The 19271-nt window shown below is 48.8% G+C and overlaps 7 protein-coding genes across 7 annotated transcripts; 1 reads left to right on the top strand and 6 right to left on the bottom strand.

Moving 5' to 3' along the window:
• Positions 1-650: 650 nt before the first annotated feature.
• FSUBG_2403 (uncharacterized protein) lies at positions 651-1202 on the top strand (the record flags this gene model as incomplete). Its single annotated transcript, XM_036680172.1, has 1 exon — positions 651-1202. The coding sequence occupies one exon, from the start codon at positions 651-653 to the stop codon at positions 1200-1202; it is 552 nt and encodes a 183-aa protein (XP_036542080.1).
• A 704-nt stretch (positions 1203-1906) lies between these two features.
• Positions 1907-2373, bottom strand: FSUBG_2402 (uncharacterized protein; the record flags this gene model as incomplete). Its single annotated transcript, XM_036680171.1, has 3 exons — positions 1907-2058; positions 2110-2250; positions 2304-2373. The coding sequence occupies 3 exons, from the start codon at positions 2371-2373 to the stop codon at positions 1907-1909; spliced, it is 363 nt and encodes a 120-aa protein (XP_036542079.1).
• A 1470-nt stretch (positions 2374-3843) lies between these two features.
• FSUBG_2401 (sucrose cleavage protein) lies at positions 3844-5112 on the bottom strand (the record flags this gene model as incomplete). Its single annotated transcript, XM_036680170.1, has 2 exons — positions 3844-4569; positions 4669-5112. 2 exons carry the CDS (start codon positions 5110-5112, stop codon positions 3844-3846), a joined length of 1170 nt encoding a protein of 389 aa, XP_036542078.1.
• An 828-nt stretch (positions 5113-5940) lies between these two features.
• On the bottom strand, positions 5941-8345 carry FSUBG_2400 (glycerol-3-phosphate O-acyltransferase; the record flags this gene model as incomplete). Its single annotated transcript, XM_036680169.1, has 2 exons — positions 5941-8025; positions 8121-8345. 2 exons carry the CDS (start codon positions 8343-8345, stop codon positions 5941-5943), a joined length of 2310 nt encoding a protein of 769 aa, XP_036542077.1.
• Positions 8346-10196: 1851 nt separating this feature from the next.
• On the bottom strand, positions 10197-12361 carry FSUBG_2399 (cytoplasmic Zn-finger BRAP2 (BRCA1 associated); the record flags this gene model as incomplete). The annotated part of the gene is made up of 2 exons (XM_036680166.1): positions 10197-11396; positions 11450-12361. The coding sequence occupies 2 exons, from the start codon at positions 12359-12361 to the stop codon at positions 10197-10199; spliced, it is 2112 nt and encodes a 703-aa protein (XP_036542076.1).
• A 569-nt stretch (positions 12362-12930) lies between these two features.
• On the bottom strand, positions 12931-13905 carry FSUBG_2398 (ubiquitin; the record flags this gene model as incomplete). The annotated part of the gene is made up of 2 exons (XM_036680165.1): positions 12931-13610; positions 13668-13905. 2 exons carry the CDS (start codon positions 13903-13905, stop codon positions 12931-12933), a joined length of 918 nt encoding a protein of 305 aa, XP_036542075.1.
• Positions 13906-16735: 2830 nt separating this feature from the next.
• FSUBG_2397 (C6 finger domain protein) lies at positions 16736-19271 on the bottom strand (the record flags this gene model as incomplete). The annotated part of the gene is made up of 2 exons (XM_036680164.1): positions 16736-16836; positions 16892-19271. The coding sequence occupies 2 exons, from the start codon at positions 19269-19271 to the stop codon at positions 16736-16738; spliced, it is 2481 nt and encodes an 826-aa protein (XP_036542074.1).

Below are 19271 nucleotides of genomic sequence, written 5' to 3'. Positions count from 1 at the left end.
ATAAAATCATGGTGGAATGTGGGCGGGTTGGTAATATCTGGATGGTTGATTTATGAATCACTCATGTTCGGGTTAAGGCGCAATATCATGGCGACATTGAATGGGCTATGTGTTTTTGGAATATGTTTATGACCCTTTGGCATATGGGCAATGCATTTTGTACGGAAGATAGACTACATTTTATGATTAGGAGGCCTAGTTATGGCATGTGAATGAAACAATACATGTATGTATCACTTACACACAAAAATGATCGGTTGTGCCGTTGCTCAGGGCCTTCAGTCGTTAAACCACTCTGCTCGTCAACGCAAGACATTGCTCTTTGAATCATTGCCAACTAGTGCTGATTGACAACATTTTGCAGTTATTCAGACCTGGCTTGCCGTGATAGCAATGACACATAACTCTAAGTGTGTATTTAAAGAGAGGCTCACAACACCCCAAAGTCCTCCCTTCTTGACTACACAGTCTCGCCAATTCTTCAGATATATTGAACACGTCCTTAAGAAACAATCCTATTCAAATCACTACAATGGTAAATTCCAGTTTCCTGATGCCGGATCTTATTGAGAAGGCCTCCAAGTTGAGTATAGACGATCTTGACACAAACAAGAGTGTTAGCAGCATCTCACGTTACCAGGAATTCCCCTATGCTCACTTTTACGACGACCCCTTCGGGCGCAGGGATTGCCCGGACAAGACAAGCCCTGAGTATCATGAGCGTGTCAGGAAAGCCCTCGGCCCTCGAGGGAAAGTACCTCGAGGTTTATCAAGACTACCAGGCCTGGAAGAACGAAGTCATTCTTATGATTGAAAGAGACGACCAGCATAGCTGGAGCAATTTCATACTGGACCCTCACGACCGCATGGAATTTGGCGAAGGGATATTAGACAACATCGAGGCTTTCGTTCCCTTTTCCAACAAGTTATACCCGTTTCCGAGCTACAAGAGCCAAGATACCTTGAATGATAAACTCTTCAAGAAGCGGATGCGATTGGCCGAAGTAAAGGGACTCATCGAGACCGGACGCCGTGAGCTGGCCCGGCTGGAGGGATCCGACTCGTTCATCCAACTTCGTAAAGAGTTCGTCGAGTATCACGAAGAAGTGGCAGCCAGCTGCCATTTTTGTGATGTCAGTGATAACTCGAGTAGTTCCGCGTCCACTGGTTCAGGAGGAACAAGCCGAACTATTGAAGATTAAGAAAAGACTTTCTGGAGGGGTGAGGAGAATGAGTTCAGACTCCAGGATATCCAGGGGGGAAGTTTTGATTCTCATGCTATTCGACTCAGGCTAGGTGGTCTCCAGACAGATTAGCAGAGAATTGATTATCAGCTTCGGGAGAGTTCATGCATGTGTCAAATTCAGCGAATAAACCAAAACTATATGCATGTTGCTACAAATCTCTGTAATGGATGCAAATTGATTTCTACTTACGATATTCAAATACTCTCGACATCAAATCTTCCACGGATAAACTGTTCGAACGTCAGAATATGTGTCTTTTAAATTGTCACTGCTCAAAGGGCGTCTCAAGCCTCGCTTGTTCGATGCAGCTTACCCTGTCGAGGAGACTCTTATTTCTGATTGGCCTAGGTGTTGTAAGTTCGCTCAATGAGGCAACTCTCCTTTTTCATAACCAAAATGAAGTCTTTCGTATATCACTGAAGGCTCATTCGAAATACCATATATTTATGTGTTTCTGATCGCTTCATTTTAGGTCCAGGGCACGAAAGTTACATGCACAACGGCACATAATGAAAACAACTGGTGGATCGCCTCCAGCCCGACTTGCGGCATTCTATTCATCTGTGAGAAATCTAGCCTAGGCCTCTTACTCCTTCATTTATGTACTATCATATATGTGTATCTGAAAAACTTTATTCGAGAAGTTGTCATTGTGACCCTTACTTGCGGGCAATGGGAGTAGGAGTTGGGGCCACGACGGGCTCAGTAGGGGCAGCGGGAGGAGGCTGAGGGACAGCAGGAGGAGTGGAAGCAGAAGGAAGAGGGACAGGGACCATGGGAGGAGGAGTAGGTGTAGGTCCGGGAGTAGGGACTGTGAAGAGTCAGTTTAGTTCGAGTTGACACATAATATAGAATCACTCACCACCAGGCTGCTGGCCGTTGCCAGGCACGGGCAACCAACTACCGGGTCCTCCATTCTGACCACCACCATAGTGACCGTGGTTTCCAGGCTGAGTGCCATTCATCGAATGATGAGGGGGGAAGAACCCTCCAGGGGCAGCCTCTATATGAATATCAGTATGCCGGTCACACAATATGAGCAAGAGGTATACTCACGAGGGAAAGGGAGAGCCACGGAAAGGGGAGCCACTGCGGCAATGGCAAGAGCGATGAAACCAGTCTTCATTTTAGCGGTTTGTTAAAGGTAGTGACAGAAAAAGTTGCTTGATCTGAGGACGAGAAAGAATGGTAACGACTTGAAGTCTTTATAACGAACGAGGCCAGCTCAAACAACAAGGATATAAGATAAAAATAACTTAGTAGGTCACAGATCAAGACGATGTTGTCAAGAATAGAGAAGAAATGATGGGCTGGAATGCTCAAGAGCCTGTTTTTGACGAGATTGTAGGCCATGTTATATATCTGTTGTTACAGCGGACCACTTTCCCCCTTGGTAGCTCTGCACATCTTTACCGTGATGGAGGAATATACCGAGAGACCCTTGAGTGATCAGCCGTGAGTTACATAAGTTCGATCATGGAAGGTGAGAAAATGAGAGGCTAGGATGGTGCGTATGAGTTGACTGACTCTCCACAGTGTCGGTAGCCTTGGGCGAACCGGTGTGGCCAATGGAGGGCCGGTAGTTGGGGATGGTCTGTATCGTCTTGATGAAGCTTACAAGGGTGGGTACGGGAGGGTAAAAGCTTGTCTCGTCTTGGATGTTTCTCTGCTGAATGCTTGGATGGTATTGATACAGAGCAAACTGTGGCATTTTATGTGAGGATAGTACCTAAGATTTTATGCTTAACAACTCTAATTATTCTTTAATTATCTGTATCTATACTAATATCATCTTTATTTATTCAGATAACTTATAACCTTGCCTGCAATACTCTTGATTCATGATCTACACTGTCACAGTATGACATCTTTACAAAAACAAGAGTTACAGTGTCCGTCTCCATAAATGAACCCACAGCCTTCTAACAAACGACGCGTAACGCAAGGAAACAATGTGAAAACCCATCTCCACCAGTGAATGCCCCACGGAGAATTCACCTCCAGTAAAACACATGCCCCGCAGCCTATTCCCTGACAGCCAGCACCGTTTGTTTCAAGTCTCAACTCTCCCTATTTTCTCCACCACCAATCATTGTCTAAATAACAGTACGTGCCATAACTGAGGCTCTTTTGTTCTGCAGGTACGTCTGTTGCAGCGCAGATCTCTTCTCCAACGAGGTTCTCTATGCGATTGTATCGAGGAGGTTGACGACGCGGCCTGCAGAGCTTGAGGGCTGGGGTCGAGATCCAGTGGAATTGACTCCCGAAGGATGAGATAAAATTTTGGGATTTGTGAGAGTGTATCTTTGACTTTATTTTTACGGTCTCATCGTTCGTGTTGACGAAATCTCTACTACGGTAGATGTGCAGTGCAACGGTACTCGATTGTAGCCTCAATATCTCTAATCCTTCAGAAACCAGTCGTCCTCGCTGTCTATGTCGTATGCTCTATACATATCATCTGAGCAGTTTATCGCCATGTAACAAAAGTTTAGCATCGCTGCTTGACGAAACTCCCATCATGTTGAACCGTGGGTATTTTCTTCCTCAATCAACCTTTCCGTCCGGAACAGTCCATCTCTTATCAGTTCGCCTCTCACCAACTCATGACGCCTCGACCACGATCAAATCCACCTCGTAGCTGACGCTCAGGCTTGACCACTTTGCCTCTCAAGACTGTATATCGGATCAAGTTCTCGCAATCTTCAGGCATGACGCGTGCCAGCCAGATACCCTGCGATGCGCCCACACTCTCCTCTGCTGAACCGTTGGTACCATTGCCATTCTTCTCAACGCCATTTGTGCCGTTTTGCAGCTCAGGAACCGGATCATCCAGACCAAATGCATTCGGCCGTCGGTAGATCATGACGTTGGCGGAGTACTTGTGTCCTCCCACATGGCTGATGTAGTAGATACCAACACCGCCAGGCCTCTCATCATGCAAGTCTCGATACAGACCCAACGGCCTAAGCTGGCGCTCAAACTCTTTCCTCAGAATCGGCGCACTCTGTGCACAACGCACATCGCGTGTTCGATGACTGCACATGAGGATTACAGCGTTGTGAGGGCAGTCCTTCAGAGAGACATCCGGGATCCCGGCGGCCGGGTCGGGAGACGGAAGAGAGGCCGGTAGCGGCGTAGGGTGAAGGGGAGAAGTGCTAGTCGGGGCCCGGTTGATAACTTCGGTAACAATCTTAGGTACACTGAGAGGGTGAACATTGTGAAGAAGCTTGAAGGCTGGCAGCAGTAAAAGAGTTGTAGGCTCAGAGTAGTCATCTGTGTCATGAGGAGTCGGCATATTGGATGCCGAAAGCTTGAGTTTCTGTGCTTGTTAGCGCCGCAATTATCAAATTCGATGAGTGGTGATATGAGGCAAAATACCCTCGTCTCATACACCAACTCATATGAGATAAACACTCACCCCATTCGCAGGCTCGGCAGCCTTAGAAAAAGCCTCCATTACACTCCCCTTCTCGTCCGCCACATCCCTCACCCAGTCCGTCTTGCCTGTTCCAACAAGGAGATGCGTACTCCAAGGCTCGACAAGTCCATAGAGCACATCCTCCTCCTCAATCTTGAAGCCTCGAGGATACCTCACGGAGCAATTTTCACAGTCGTGCAGACATTCCTCGCCGTCTACTTTTGGGTCCGTCTTGGCAAAAAGCTCCGAAGATGAGGGCTTAGTATCCTGTTTTGCAGATCCTCCACCGAGCACGGAGCCCATGAGGTTCTTTAGTGAGAGGGCCATTCTTTGCTTCGCGGGCTTGTGCTGCGGAAGCCAGGACGGCGTAGCGGCTGTTATGGAGGTTGAAGGTGAGGTAAAGGGAGGGGGGTTGTCGTGTGTGGATGAGGATGATAGGGTCATGTTGTAATAGGAGATCTTTCGGTAGGTAGGTTTTAGGGCCGTTGACGTCTCCAGATGCCGTAGGTTCGGTTCGGATTGGCACTGATCCACTTGAATAATTAATTGGTAATGGATATACCAGCAAGCTTTTGGGGATGTTACTGATTGATAATCAGATGATCGATCAGATAATTAGTTACACGCTGCTACTGTAATGGAGGATGATTCAAATGATGAGATCGTTTCTTCTTCTCTGCATTACCAATATCGAGTCTCCTATGGCTTCATATAACCCAAACACTTCGCTTTATTCCTTCGCTCTTTTGCCTCCCCCGTCTATCTCCGATCACCGAGCCTGACCTGACAGCCTGGTAGGTAGGTGCTGTAACATCGGCACGCCATTAAATTGCATCCGCTCCCACAAAAAAGTTATCAGATCCTGTCATTTTCCCCGGTCTCCAATTTCAGCCCCGGACTAACCCCAGCATTATTATTAATTACAACATTTGTGCAAACGAAGAAAACACTTCTTTAGACTGGCTCGTAGCCCCAGGTTTCTCTCAATTCTCTGCATAAGAATAATTAAGGTTTTGATTAAACTCCTCAAGATTGAGATGTAACGGTCGTGTCAAGATCCTCAAGATCCTCAGGATCCAAAAACTACTCACTCCGTCAATAATCTTTGTCCTCGTGTCATTTAGTCCACTCATGTTCCTCAAAAATCATCAAAAGAAACATGCTATACGGTAGCCGATTCAAATAATACAAAATGTTTAGCTATACTCCGCAGCTGCTTGAGGCATTCCTATCCCTCGTTGGCGCTTCTGCCTGTCATCTGCTCTCCAATGCTTACGCGTTCTTCTTTCTAGCCTCATCATAACCCTCCTCTTCACTGTCGTCATCCTCGTCGTCACGATCCGTCCTTTCTTGATCTGTCTTATGTCGCCTATTCTTCATAGCCTCTCGAATCTTGCGACTCGCCTCATCAAATCCACCTGAGGAGTCCAACGTGGTGAACCCACTGATAGGGAATCCACCAGATCCGAACCCACCCCCGCTGCTGCTTGACCTTGACCTGCTACGGGCTCTGGAAGGCGGCCGTGTAGAGAAGATGCCCACGTGACCAATATTGCTGAAGGAATCGTTGCGCGGGAGGGCTCGGCTAGACTGTGTCGTGCTTCGTCGCGACAGAGCTGGTGGGGTCTCGGGCTCATACCCAGTACTGGACTGATCGCTGTCTCTGCGGCGATGTGCCTTGGAGGTTGTGGATGAGCCGCTCTCGGCTTTGTAAAGGTCGGGCACAAGTCGTGCCTTTTCAAAGTCATCAAACATCTCAGGCCCCAGCGTGTTGATGACATCTATTACCTGAGCACTCAGCTCGGCTCGTCGTTCTCGTAGCTTGTGGATGTTGTAGTTGGATGTAGGTGTCAAGCAGAGGAGTAGCGGACGCAGAGACTTGAAGATATCCACACCAACTTCACCAAATCGCAGTGATGCAAAAGTGATACCAACCATAAAGGGCCACAAAGCGAAATAGACCACCAGCAGCGGTACGCCCTCAGGAACATAACCCCAGAGACAGTCTTGCCACACCTTGAAAGTTATGATGGCCGAGTAAATATGGTAGAGGGTAGGTGCAAACCCAATTGCCACAAGGATCTTCCAAGTCGCCATGACATCGCGGCCTCGAATCTTGACTGTTGAGCCCGCCAGAGCTGTCTTGGCCTTCTGTCGACTGATGATCTTCGTCGCTACGAAGACAGGCGAGAAGAGAATCAAACCTGGCAATGTACAAATGAAGAGGAAGAGTAGTTTGATTGATCGGTAGATGAAAAGGAATATGACCTTGATCATGTTCATCTTGGCATACTGGACTTGGTGGTCCTTTAGGTTGAGGTACCGCAATTGAGAGTTGTACTCTTTGACTGCGGCAGACAAGGACGTGATGCGCTCATCGTTCTTGTATCGCTCATATCCCATGCATAATCTGCGGTTAAGCTCGATCACTACAGGAAGTGGGAGCTTCTTGCCGGTGGGATTGTAGAGCCGGCGAGCGGCCTGGATCACCATGAGTGTGTCGTAGTCGGGAGCAGAGACGGTGACAGAGTTCAGAGCCTGATAGACTGTGTCAAGAACTTGGCCAATGGCTTCGCGCCGTTGGTTGTTGCAGTAGAGCTCAACGAGGTGACGAGGGATCTCAAAGGGAGCACCGAATTCAACAACCGCACGTGAGCGGAACTTGTGGGCATGGAAGTAATTCATTCCCACGGGCACGATCTTGAGGCCGCAATCGGGATCTTGGGCCAGAGTCCCAAGGGCCATGATGGCAACACCAGCCTTGAGAGGTAGAAGTTCAGTGCGATCATGGCTACCGCCCTCGGGAAAGATACCAACACAGCCGCCATTGCAGAGCCGAGAAAATACTGCCTCGTAAACTTTGGTCTGGTCAATGTGGGGTGCCAACTTGAACTTGGTGCCCTGGTAGCCTGGAGCAGGACCCTTCACGTCCTTGTTGGTGAAGTTCCCATCTTTGTCGATATCGTCACGGCCTGTGAGTTGTTGCAAAGCGATCTTGCTCTTAAAAGGTCGCTTGACACGGATCTCTTCAGGACCGATAATCTGAGAAATATCGACACTGGCGCCACTGGTGTTCTTGGTTGAGGGGAGAAAGAGCATGCCTTGAACCTCACCCTCTCCCTCTCCGAATTTTGTACCGATACCTCGAACAAGAGTTGGGTCGTTGATAGGATCGGGGAGGTAGATGGTGCCAGTAGCTGGCTTGGCAGCATCTTGAGCGCGACCGACGGGAACTGAGCCAACTTGTCGCGAGCCCCATCCGATGAAGCCGTGAACCGACTTTTGGGCAATGAGGAGGGATGCTCGGCGCTTGGCTTCGTTACGGAGGGTACGTTGAAGAATAATCGCATCGACGAACTAATGCAGGTCAGTAGCTGGTCTTGTCTTGTACAACATATTCCTGGTGCGCTCTATCTTCAACCACGAGCTCCCCCAGATTATGCACAACTAACCTGATTGGCATGTGGCGCGGCAACGAACAGAACAGGGCCAGTCTGAGGAACACGCCAGGCACCTCGAGGCACAACTTCTCGGAAGAACATATCGACGATGTTGCCAACGGTATACAGGAACATATCGTACTTCCAGTTCACCATGGGATAGAGCTCCTTCTGCGGGGTTGGGCTCGTCGCGGACTGCGGCGCTGCCGCGTCCTTTGTCCCAGCATGTTTAGACATTACGGGCTTGCGAGGGAGAGCCCAGCGTTACGGAAGCAGTTGCGCGAAAGGATATTTCGAAGTCGAGCTGTGGATAGATGTTGTACAATAAAAATTTCGACAGAGCTAGACAAGCGAGTTGGAATCGATGTGAGGGGCGGCGGGCCTCAGTTATGGAGCGAACGCAGGTTGGACGGTCAGACGGGAGGTAATATGACAAGATATAATATATACAAATAGTCGAAGGTGTTGGCTCTAGAGAGAGGTTTGCATTCCTGGAACGACAAGGGTGAAGGGCACCTATGGAAGAAGATGCAGGATGGAGATGGAGATGGAAATGGAAATGGAAATGGAAATGGAGAAACAGCTGGGGCTGCTGGGGTTGGCAACAGAATGTAGGTACTGTACTGCACCTGAAGGAGGGGAAGGTAACTTAGTGATGGAGGGAGAGGTGTCTGCCCAGTAAGGAAAGGCTGGTTTTAAAGCTGACAAGCTATGATCTTCATAGGATGAGTTAAAAACCACGGCACTTGACATATCTCTTTGGCACATCACAATTGGCTCCTCTTTCTTTGTTGTTGCTGCACTGACTGTCTTTATCGTCTACGAGCTTCCTTTTTAGTTACAATCACCCGTTTGCAATCCCTTCTGACGACCGAGGATATATACTTCCAAGCCCTATAGACTATAGTCTGCGGCGCAAACCCCGTACCAACCCGCACGTACTCGCACTCGGCGCTTTGCCCTTGCAAACTGTTTATCATCACTCCACTTATATCGGAGATCCGGTGCGGTACGGTACGGGGATGGTGCAGGTTGAAAGGAGCACCAGGGTTTTTGCACAATCATTATGGCATCAAAGACATTGTTTAACCCGAGCATGTCGGTCACAAGCCACAAATAACGGTTCTGCATGAACAGTACAGCAATATCTTACTGTCAAGAGCCTCAATCTCCAGGAGGCCGTCTTTGAATTGCATCAAGAACAAAGATATGTGTCGTCCCTTTGCCCACTTTGCCCTGCCGAGAGATCACAAACCCGAGTCACCTATCCATCAATCAATCACAAGTTAATTCATCACACCACTATCGTCACCACCCCAGCCACTGATAGTTTGCTCAACCCCGGAACCATCCGCTGCATCACGCTACAGTGCCTCTTCATATGGGTCCTTTACCGAATTCTCTTTGCGAATTTCCGAGAAACATTAGCAAGGAAGAGGAAAACGCATCCGTGCACCTGTATTCACATGTTAATTGTTGACTCTTTGTCGGAGTCTCCCTCATTACAGTCACAAAATTTAGAGATCAAAATATGTTGAAAACAAGTAGAATCTGGTTGGCGTTAATCTTGTCTATCTATGACTATCCAAGTCCCAACAAAAAATGCCAAATCAAGTGGTCTCAATGCAGTTGAGACCTCTAATGCATGCACCATCAAAACGAGGGGTGTGCACTATAAAGCTTGGGTAGTACCTATAAAATTGCCGTGCCTCTCAACCCGTAAGACCGTCTGCTCATCCCGAGGCCGAAAGGATCTTCAGATTTCAATAGAAGAGAATAGACGGGATGCTGGGTTGGGTAAGGTATAGCTGCACAATGTTACACACATTTCCCCAAATCCCTGCTTCAATATGCAACTTTGATGCGTTATGCCGTAACTACTGCCATTATTCATCTCTGGTCATAGACTTGGGGGGTAGATACCATTTTTCACCATACCTTACCTGCTGTCATGATGCCTGAAAGTTGTTATTGGTATTAGGTAGTTAGCACTATAGATAATTAAACGTCCTCCCACGCCTTGCAAACTCGAATTCATCAAAAACAACGCTGAGAAATATCCAGCTCTAGTCCAGTAATCTTGAGCACTCAACGTTTTCCCCGTCGCCGGCTCTTCTTCTCTGGCACACTTGCGCTGCCGCCTTCTAACTCGCCCTCCTCAATCTTACCCTCATTCTCTAACTCTTTCAATTTCTCCTGCCCCGATATAAACATGCTCAGGTCCCGATTCATCTCTTGAAGGTCGGCATTCTCTCCTTTGAGTTTCTCCAACTCTTTTACTATCGCTTCGTGGTCGCTGTTGAGATGCTCAATCCGCTTCATCAGTCCCTCGTTCAAACGCTTTTCCTCTTGGAGAGATTTGCCAAGGTTGCGTGCTAATGCTTCGCTCTTGCTCGCCTTGTTGCGCTCCCGAGCAAGTTGCTTCTCTAGCTCTGGTATTGTTTCCTGGCTCAGGGTTGTATACTTTTCGTCGAGCACTGTCAGCTTTTCCATAGCCCTTGAGGCTTGTGCTGCAGCTTCCTCAGCTGCGGCAGAAGCTTTCGAGGCCTTATCGACAGTCTTGCTGATCAGTTCTTCATAGTACGCCCTTTGAGATTCCAGTTGACTCGTGACAAGATGCGTGTACTCCAGACCAATGCTGTCCAGTTTGGCTCGAGGAACAACATCCTCTTCCTCCAGATGGCCGACTGACCTGTTTCTCGAAGGAAGTTCAACAACCTTCCCATCACCTTTATCTCGTATCAGGCGATGAACCCACATGTCTCCAGCGTAGTCCCAGACATGTTGTGTTTCCAGCTCCAGAGCAAAACAGTGGGCTGTCTCTTTCCAGTGATCTTTTGCATGGCCACCTTTGTATCGGCCACAGCCCACGTAGCCACAAATCAAGCAAATCCATAGATCATCTGCGCAGTCGCAGATGCTGCAGAGATTCGAGACCCCAGACCCAAATGGCTTTGAATGAGGCCCTGGAGGGTCTGATTCTGAGCTGGGTGAGGTGTTTGTGAATCGACAGACAGGACATCCAGCACCTTTCCAATTTTGAAGGCATGTACAGTGGAACACATGAGAGCATGGTATTGTCATCAACCCGTTTGTCTCATCCATGCGTTCCAAACAGACAGGGCAAGTTGGCAGTTCCACAAGATTCGGTGTCGGTGGAGGAAACGGTCTGAGACTGCTTGACATGCCAGCGGGCGAGGATAAGGGGGAAAGAGCTGCGCTCGATCTTCTGCGTGTTGGTGTTTCGAATGTTATACTCTTGACAAAAACTACATGGCAGATTTGAGGCTGTATCATTGTTAGAGATAGGCTTAGAGAAACTGGATGTTTTGGCCACTTACCTCCACAGTATTAAAGACCTTTCCATCGAACTCCCTCCGCCATTGCTTGGCCCGGAAATTGTTTCGGAACTTGAGCAAGACAAGGTATCTGTTCATCCGTGATGTCATAACCATACGGCAATGACTGATATCTCCCCTCCACTTTTCTCCAACAAAACCCATCAGGTCACCTGGCGACATATATGCAGGGACTGCTGGTATACAAAGAGTTGTGCAGTCGGTATCCTTTGAGCCACTTGCTTCAGTTTCTTGATGGTTCGTTTCGATAAGCCCGGAAGTCTCATCTTCTTCTCTGTAAAAGTGTACGACTCCCCAGCCGAGCTCAGTATTCTTTGTCTCGAGGGGAAGAAACTCGGCTTTTGTCGCCGTACCAGCTCCCCCGAATGTTGGGCCCAGTGAAGGAGCCGCAGAAGGGCCGCTTCGGGTCGTCTCGCCTGCCATTGCGTGCCCAGTCCTAAGGTCGACCGTCTCGAGGCTAACACGGCCAAACCGCCAGTCTCTAACTGCGTTATGCGGATGTATCGCGACACTTGGGTTCGGGGGCGGAAAGCTGTTAGCTCGCTCGAGCCACTGTCTCTCGGTTACAATCTCGATTTTCCGCCCGGAGTCTTTGACCGATGGCCTCGCAGCTGCGCCACAATCTATTATACCGAGATTCGACGAGGGCGAGTTTTGCCCCGTAAAAGTATATGGAGTTGCGTGGTTCGCCGAGTCGTGCTGGGGATCTATAGATCTCGATACTTTATAAGTGGTTCGTCGGTCTGGTCGCGGATGGGATGGAAAGTCGTCGAAGACAGTCGCTTCAGTAGACGGAAGCCAAATTTCGTCTTGAGCTTTAGCTGCCGATGTTGCAGCGACCGGATCAGGAGTCGGATAAAGCTCGAATTTGAGGTGATAGAAGTAAGACGGCATAGCCTAGTATATCAGTCTGCGGCTGAACCGCTCGCTTGAGACAGATGCACGAAGTCTTGGTCGCAAACTCAGATTGGTCTAGGTAGAGAGTGAAGTGTATCGTTTGTTGCTAAGGAGGCCAAAATAGATGATGGTGAAGGGGTCGATACTTATAAATCATCGTATGCCTGGGTGTGACAATGACGACGACGAAGAGGAGGCCTGACTTGGTGGGTACACGAGTATTAAAAGAGGAAAGATTTAAACTTGCAACTTGCGGCTCATGAGGTCTGTGTCAGCCCCACCCATCATGACCTGGCTGCGTTGTGGAGTAACCGGTAACTGAGGGGCAACTCCACACATCGTAAACATCACTTACATGGCAACACACGGAACATCACAATTAACAAGAGGGTTAGAGAAGGTGACAAATAGTCAAGTAGACTTCATTAGTCTATTAGCACCTTGCGGAATATTCGCGAGGGCAAAAACTACATAATAATCATGACAGGCCTGGAAGTTGCCTGATCTCGAATTCATTGCCAGTCCCTAACGCCATCATAAAATCCATCACCGTTCGTTGCAATCGCTTACTGGCCGCCGCGAAGTCGAAGAACGAGGTGAAGAGTTGACTCCTTCTGGATGTTGTAGTCGCTCAAGGTGCGACCATCTTCCAGCTGCTTACCAGCAAAGATAAGACGCTGCTGATCAGGAGGGATACCCTCCTTGTCCTGAATCTTGCTCTTCACGTTGTCGATAGTGTCACTGGATTCGACCTCAAGGGTGATGGTCTTTCCAGTGAGTGTCTTCACGAAAATCTGCATGCCACCACGAAGACGGAGAACCAAGTGGAGAGTAGATTCCTTCTGGATGTTGTAGTCGGAAAGAGTTCGGCCATCCTCAAGTTGCTTGCCAGCGAAGATGAGTCGCTGTTGATCCGGAGGAATACCCTCCTTGTCCTGGATCTTGCTCTTCACATTATCAATGGTATCGGATGACTCGACTTCCAGAGTAATGGTCTTTCCAGTAAGGGTCTTGACGAAGATTTGCATACCACCACGGAGGCGGAGGACGAGATGAAGAGTAGATTCCTTTTGAATGTTGTAGTCGGCAAGGGTTCGGCCGTCTTCAAGTTGCTTTCCAGCAAAGATCAGGCGCTGCTGGTCAGGAGGGATGCCCTCCTTGTCCTGAATCTTCGACTTAACATTGTCGATGGTATCGGACGACTCAACCTCAAGGGTGATGGTCTTGCCAGTGAGGGTCTTGACGACTATGAGGAGTTGTTAGAAGTAGCTCATGTGGCGGCGACGAGGTCGATATAACTTACAGATTTGCATACCACCACGGAGGCGGAGAACAAGATGAAGAGTGGACTCCTTCTGAATGTTGTAATCAGACAGAGTGCGGCCGTCCTCAAGCTGCTTGCCGGCGAAAATCAAGCGTTGCTGGTCGGGGGGGATGCCCTCCTTGTCCTGAATCTTGGACTTGACGTTGTCAATAGTGTCGGAAGACTCAACCTCGAGGGTGATGGTCTTGCCGGTCAAGGTCTTGACGAAGATCTGCATGATGGCGGTGATCTATTGCAGAAGTGATGTGGATAGATGGTGATCGGATGAGAGATGGTATTTCTTATCGCTGGTCTTGAGCGAAAGTAAAGTCTTGGGTGAGAGATGTTTTGAGAAGAAAAGAGGATGAAGTTAGAAAGAGGTGAGAGAGGTTTAAGTACCTGCTGAGGGGAAAGGTTTGTTTGATAATCAAGCGGGCGGGCGAGAGGGGGCGCAGTGACTGGATTACGCTTGCCAGTGACGAACGGCACCAGCAATGCAGCGTGGCAGACACTGGAACCCAGGAGGCAGGAGCGCAGCTTCCGGGGGCGGATGATTCATGAGAGCCAATGACGGTTGCGACTAGGGAAGGCTCCAGAATCTGGCCAGGCTGCAGAGCGCCACAGTAAGTTGTAGATACTTTCTCTTTGCGCAACCTTACTGCTTGTGACAAAGTACTCGAGACCTATCACTTATCCCCGTAAAGTGGGTCCAATGGAAGGTTCGCAAAGGCTGGACGTCTGACTGATGTCAGGAGCGGTGTTTGGATGTTTATCTGTTCATTCATGCTCTAGCATCTTCGAGGGTGATCTCGAAGCACTTAGAAATATAAAAGCATACCTTGGCCCTAAGTTCAATACAAGTCTTTATCTGACGTGCCTACAATAACCTTTTAACTCACAACTCAAAGCGTGTCTACCGTGGACCGACGCAGTCACTTATCCATTACCGTCGCATTCACCATCTCACCGTGATTCACCACATCAGCAGATATCCACGGTCTAGCGCTAGGATGCATGAGAGCGGAGTGGCGGAGCCTGGAGCGGGCATGTCGCCACTTTACCCCGGGAAAGACAAAAAGCGATGCATGTTTGGATGTCTCGAACAGACGCAATTCGACCATAAAAAATTTGTCTAAAAAGAATGGCTAATTATTCAGGCCTTTCCTGGGAGATCGCAGGTGATCATTCCCTAAAGCTTCAATGACCAAGCCTTTGACTCAGGAACCGATGGTGAACCTCTGGATCAACACGCCGAGATAACTCAAAGTGGATTTGACAGGATACGGAGTAGGTCTAGCACCACTATCAGAGACGGGAGGACTTGGTGTACCTGGACGGACACCTCTCTGGCATCAAAGAGTCGAGCACTCGATTCACTTGCCGTTTGCAATGCTGAATTTTCACAGTAGAAAATTTGACGCCTTACCTCTCAGTCCTTCCAGATCAAATGTCCCGGGGGTCACCGACTTCTGCCGCCCGCTGAATCCGGTCTTGTCGGTGCTCGCGACGTCATCAGCCATCAATTCTGGCCCGTGAGGACCCTGTCTCAACGACTACCCTGTTCGCATCAACTTTTTGGACTCATGCAACACAACGAGGCTGGTAACGTTTCGAGTTTGAATCAATGGTAATGCCTTGGATTCGAAAGCATTCATTTCCAGTTATAGTGATCTCGTTGCTTCCATCTCGGAACAATCGTCTCACTGTTTCGTTCGATTCGTTATCAAAGCTAACAATGAGCTTATCTCAAACAATTGTTGCTCAACATGGCGTCTTATCATGACCCCGCCTTTGTGGTGTAGGCAAGGAACCTCGTGAACCACGCAGACCCCCGATTTCGTGATAGCTCGACTAGGGGAGGAAAGAAAACTCATGACCTTGATCCTAAATGATAAAAAAATTTAGGTAATTTAGGATAAGTTTAGGATATATTTTACTGAGTTCATTTTTGATACCTTATATTTAGGTCTGAGTTTTCTTGCCCCCCGAGGCTCGACAATGCCGGAGGGTGTCCAATGTCATCGGTCCGGCCAAACAGCCATGGTGTTCAGTTAATGCTATGGCTGACTGTAATTTTCGCTTTCCCCTCCAGCCGTTGCAAATATGCGCCTGGATTAGGAAATATCTTGGTGTCGAGTGAGACATGTCTCAAAAGCTTCTGAAAATGTAACTTGCAATGATTCAGGCAGAACATTATAGGAATGGAGTAGCCTTGATGATATCACTAAGATAATAGCCCCAAGTTTTCTTGCCTACCCTTGAGTGGCCCCTAGCATTAGTTATCTAACCGTTCAGAGATATCATGATCATGGGCTGGTCACAGATTCATAGCTTCTGTTCATTTTAGATTCAAGTTTCAAGGGTTTAAAAATTCCATTCGATATACTTGTGGTAGCTCTGTAGCACTTGCCAAGCATAGAGCCTTTTTTGTAACTATCCCAATATCCCTTTGACAAACTGCTAAAATATAAAACACGATTCGCTCTACTCTGCTCTTCGTCGTCGACGTCGCACTCTGCTTGTCGCGAGTCCAGCCCACTTGAGCTCACCAACGCCCTCCAAAGACTCTGTAAATCACACACACCTCCCATATAGGCCTTATCAGCCATGCGAATTCAATCATTCCTCAAATGCCACATCATCAAACATGATCCCGTAATAACACCACTAAATGGGTGAGTTTCGCTATCATCTGTATGGTACGGTCGTTCTTCTCTCTCTCCAAGACTTTAAAACAATAAAACAATAAAATATGATAAAAAGAACTAAACGCTCTGTCTTCTTCAGTCATACAATCATAGAAGAAAGTCATAAGAAGGTCATAACACATTTTCCCGTGTCAGGTAGCTTCGTGTTGTCGGGCGGTGACCAGCCGTGATAGAATGTTAAGAGTCATGTTCGTATGCTCAAAAAGGACAAATCTGGGGTCGTTGTTGACCAAGATTGAAAAGGCCTTGTCAACGCTTTCGCTGTGATAAAACAAATGCAACAAAGGAAAAGAAGGCTCCTATGGGACCTTATCATATGTTTTGACAGTGTCATAGCATCGTGACTTGAGTAGCAGTATCTTAGTTGGCCCGGATAACAAGTTTCGAGAGGAACTTGTTGGACAGGGAGTCGAAGTCGTAGCGGTCAAACTTTGACTCCTTGCGGGTACGAAGATAAGCCTCTGCGATGGGTTGTTAGTACAAGATATAAGAACAATACTGTCAAGGTGTACATACCGTGCTTGATGACGTGCTGTCTCACTTCAGTCATGGCCTCGCAGACCGAGGTGTTGTTGTGGAGGAGGTGGCCATGCTTGCGTGTATCCCAGTCGGTGAAGGCAGGGAGCTTCTGGGAGATGGCGTGGAAAAGACCCACAATAACACCAACAGGTGTTGTCTCCATATCAGTGCAGAACTTGTTGACGGCAACAGGGTCGGGGACTCGGTAGTGGCAATCGAACTGCATCTCCTCCCAGACGGCAAGGAGGATGGAGGCAATCATGAAGATGGTAGGCCAGTTCTTCATCTTCTCACCACTGTAGACACCAGAGTAGAGGGCAGAGAGCTCCTCGAGAATATCCTTCTGCAACTCACGCCACATGTCGGCGAGGGCACACTTGATCTGGAAGTTGATCATGACGGGGGCGACAGTACGACCGTAGTACTTGGAGTCCTCATCGTCGATCTGACCATCGAGGTCAACCTCGGATCCTTGGTTCTCAACCATGGTGATGTGCATGGTGAGGTTGTAGGCAAGGACCAGCTTAAGCGACTTTCGGATAACAGGCATCTTCTCCTTGACATAGTAGCGGTGAGCGGTCTTAAGGATTTCGGTGATAAAAGGTGTACCCTCGAAATGGTCGTCAATGAAGTCTTCGAAAGGACCATCAATGTGCTTATCAAGATACTCAGAGAGTGCATCAAGACGAATGCCTTCGGCACCGACGTCAAGCTTCTCAGTGCGGGTCTCGAAGTCAATAGGCTCCTGGTCGGTAAGTGTAGACTCGACCCAGTCAACCGAGAAGCAGCTATCATCGGCAACAAAGACCTCGCGAACCATAACGGGGAGCGCGAAACCGTAACCGTGGGTGATCCACATAAGGGTCTCCTTCTGGGCGAAACCCTTGACATTGTAGACTGAGACACCACGGTCCATGTGTCGCTCGTAGTCGGCCTTCCAGTCCTTCATGAAGTAACCAATATCCTTGATATCGATACGAGTGCAAGGGACCTGCCAGAGACGGGCGTGAGAAGGCTGGCAACCAGCACAGGGCTCACCCTTATCGCAAGTCTTCTTGAGGAATTTGCATCGGAGACAAGCTCGCAATTTTCTGATCTCACTAGCCTGCTTTCTCTGTTCAGGTAGAAGAGGTCCCTTTCTGCGGCCAACCTTCTTCTCAACAGTACCATCCTTCTTGCCATTGGAAATACGTCGAACAACATTCTTGGTGGTGCTCTTAGTAATGGGGCTCTTACGAGGACCCGAGTTTCGGCGGGTAGTGCTGCTAGAAGATGGGGATACAGATCCGGCACCACTGCCGGGGCTATGACGGCTTGAAGAGGGTTCAGACTTGATGGGGACAGTTGCGACAGTGGCGACAGCGGTGGTAGCGACAGTGTTGGTTGCGACAGGCTCATGTACATGTGTGTGAGTGTGGGCGTGGTTATGAGCGTGGCCATCATTGCTGAAGCAGTTGCGGTGGTTACCAGCATCGACATAGCCGTCAGACTCGGGAGAGAAAGGAGAATAAGGGAAAGGCGCAATCTCCTCGAAGCTTCCAAACTCCATAGAATTGGCGCCATCGGATGAATCGGAATTGGTTCTCAAGTGAAGGGTCTGGGAAGGGTTGAAGATAGCAGCGCCCTGCGCGTGAGCTTGTTGGAACTGATCAAAGTTGGGCTGATTCCAATCCACCATGGCCCAGCCCTCACCCGAGGATGAGGGTAGAGACAGAACCTCGAGGTATGTACCGGTAGGTGAGTTGCTTCCGACGCTATCAAGACGAGGTAATCCATCCATCTGCAGAGTATTCTGGAATTCCTGCCAGTCCCCCATTCCGGCGTTGGGCCATACGGCTTGTGTGTGGTCGTCCATTGGCAGTCCGTTGAATGTCGATTCGAGGAGATTGGCTTGAAGAGCTGCCTGTGTAGTCGCGGGAAGATAATCAAGGGGGTTGGTCGGCTGGAAGTTTGTAGGGAAGGCATTGAAGCTCATGAGGGCAGCATCTTGGATGAACTGGGTCATATCAGCAGCAGCGAGGTGCTGCTGTTGCTGCTGCTGTTGCTGAAGGGCCCAATCCGTCAAGGGGTTCACACTTTGCTGAAAAGGTGATTGTTGTAGCGGCGAGTGCTGGCTATGAGGACTGGCTGATTGAGAGGGAGGAGAAGACTGATGCTCCTCCGGGCTCATCGAGGCATAGCCGTGAGAGTTGTTTGAAGACATATCGAGGGGAACAGCCCAGTGCCGGGCGTCCTGGGGCATGATGTTTGAAGCAGTCGAAGGACTCGAATGGGTCGTGGCAGTCGAGTACGTTTGGTAAGCAGCGCGATTTCGAGTATCGAAGGTCGTCAAGTCGAGATAGGCATCACCCCCGCCGTTGTTGAAGTCGTAAGTCAT

The sequence above is a fragment of the Fusarium subglutinans genome (assembly GCF_013396075.1).
Source record: "Fusarium subglutinans strain NRRL 66333 chromosome Unknown NRRL66333_c0000020, whole genome shotgun sequence".
Classification (NCBI taxonomy): domain Eukaryota; kingdom Fungi; phylum Ascomycota; class Sordariomycetes; order Hypocreales; family Nectriaceae; genus Fusarium; species Fusarium subglutinans.
The sequence above is the reverse complement of the archived record's forward strand: the minus strand, read 5'-3'. Positions and strand labels throughout refer to the sequence as shown.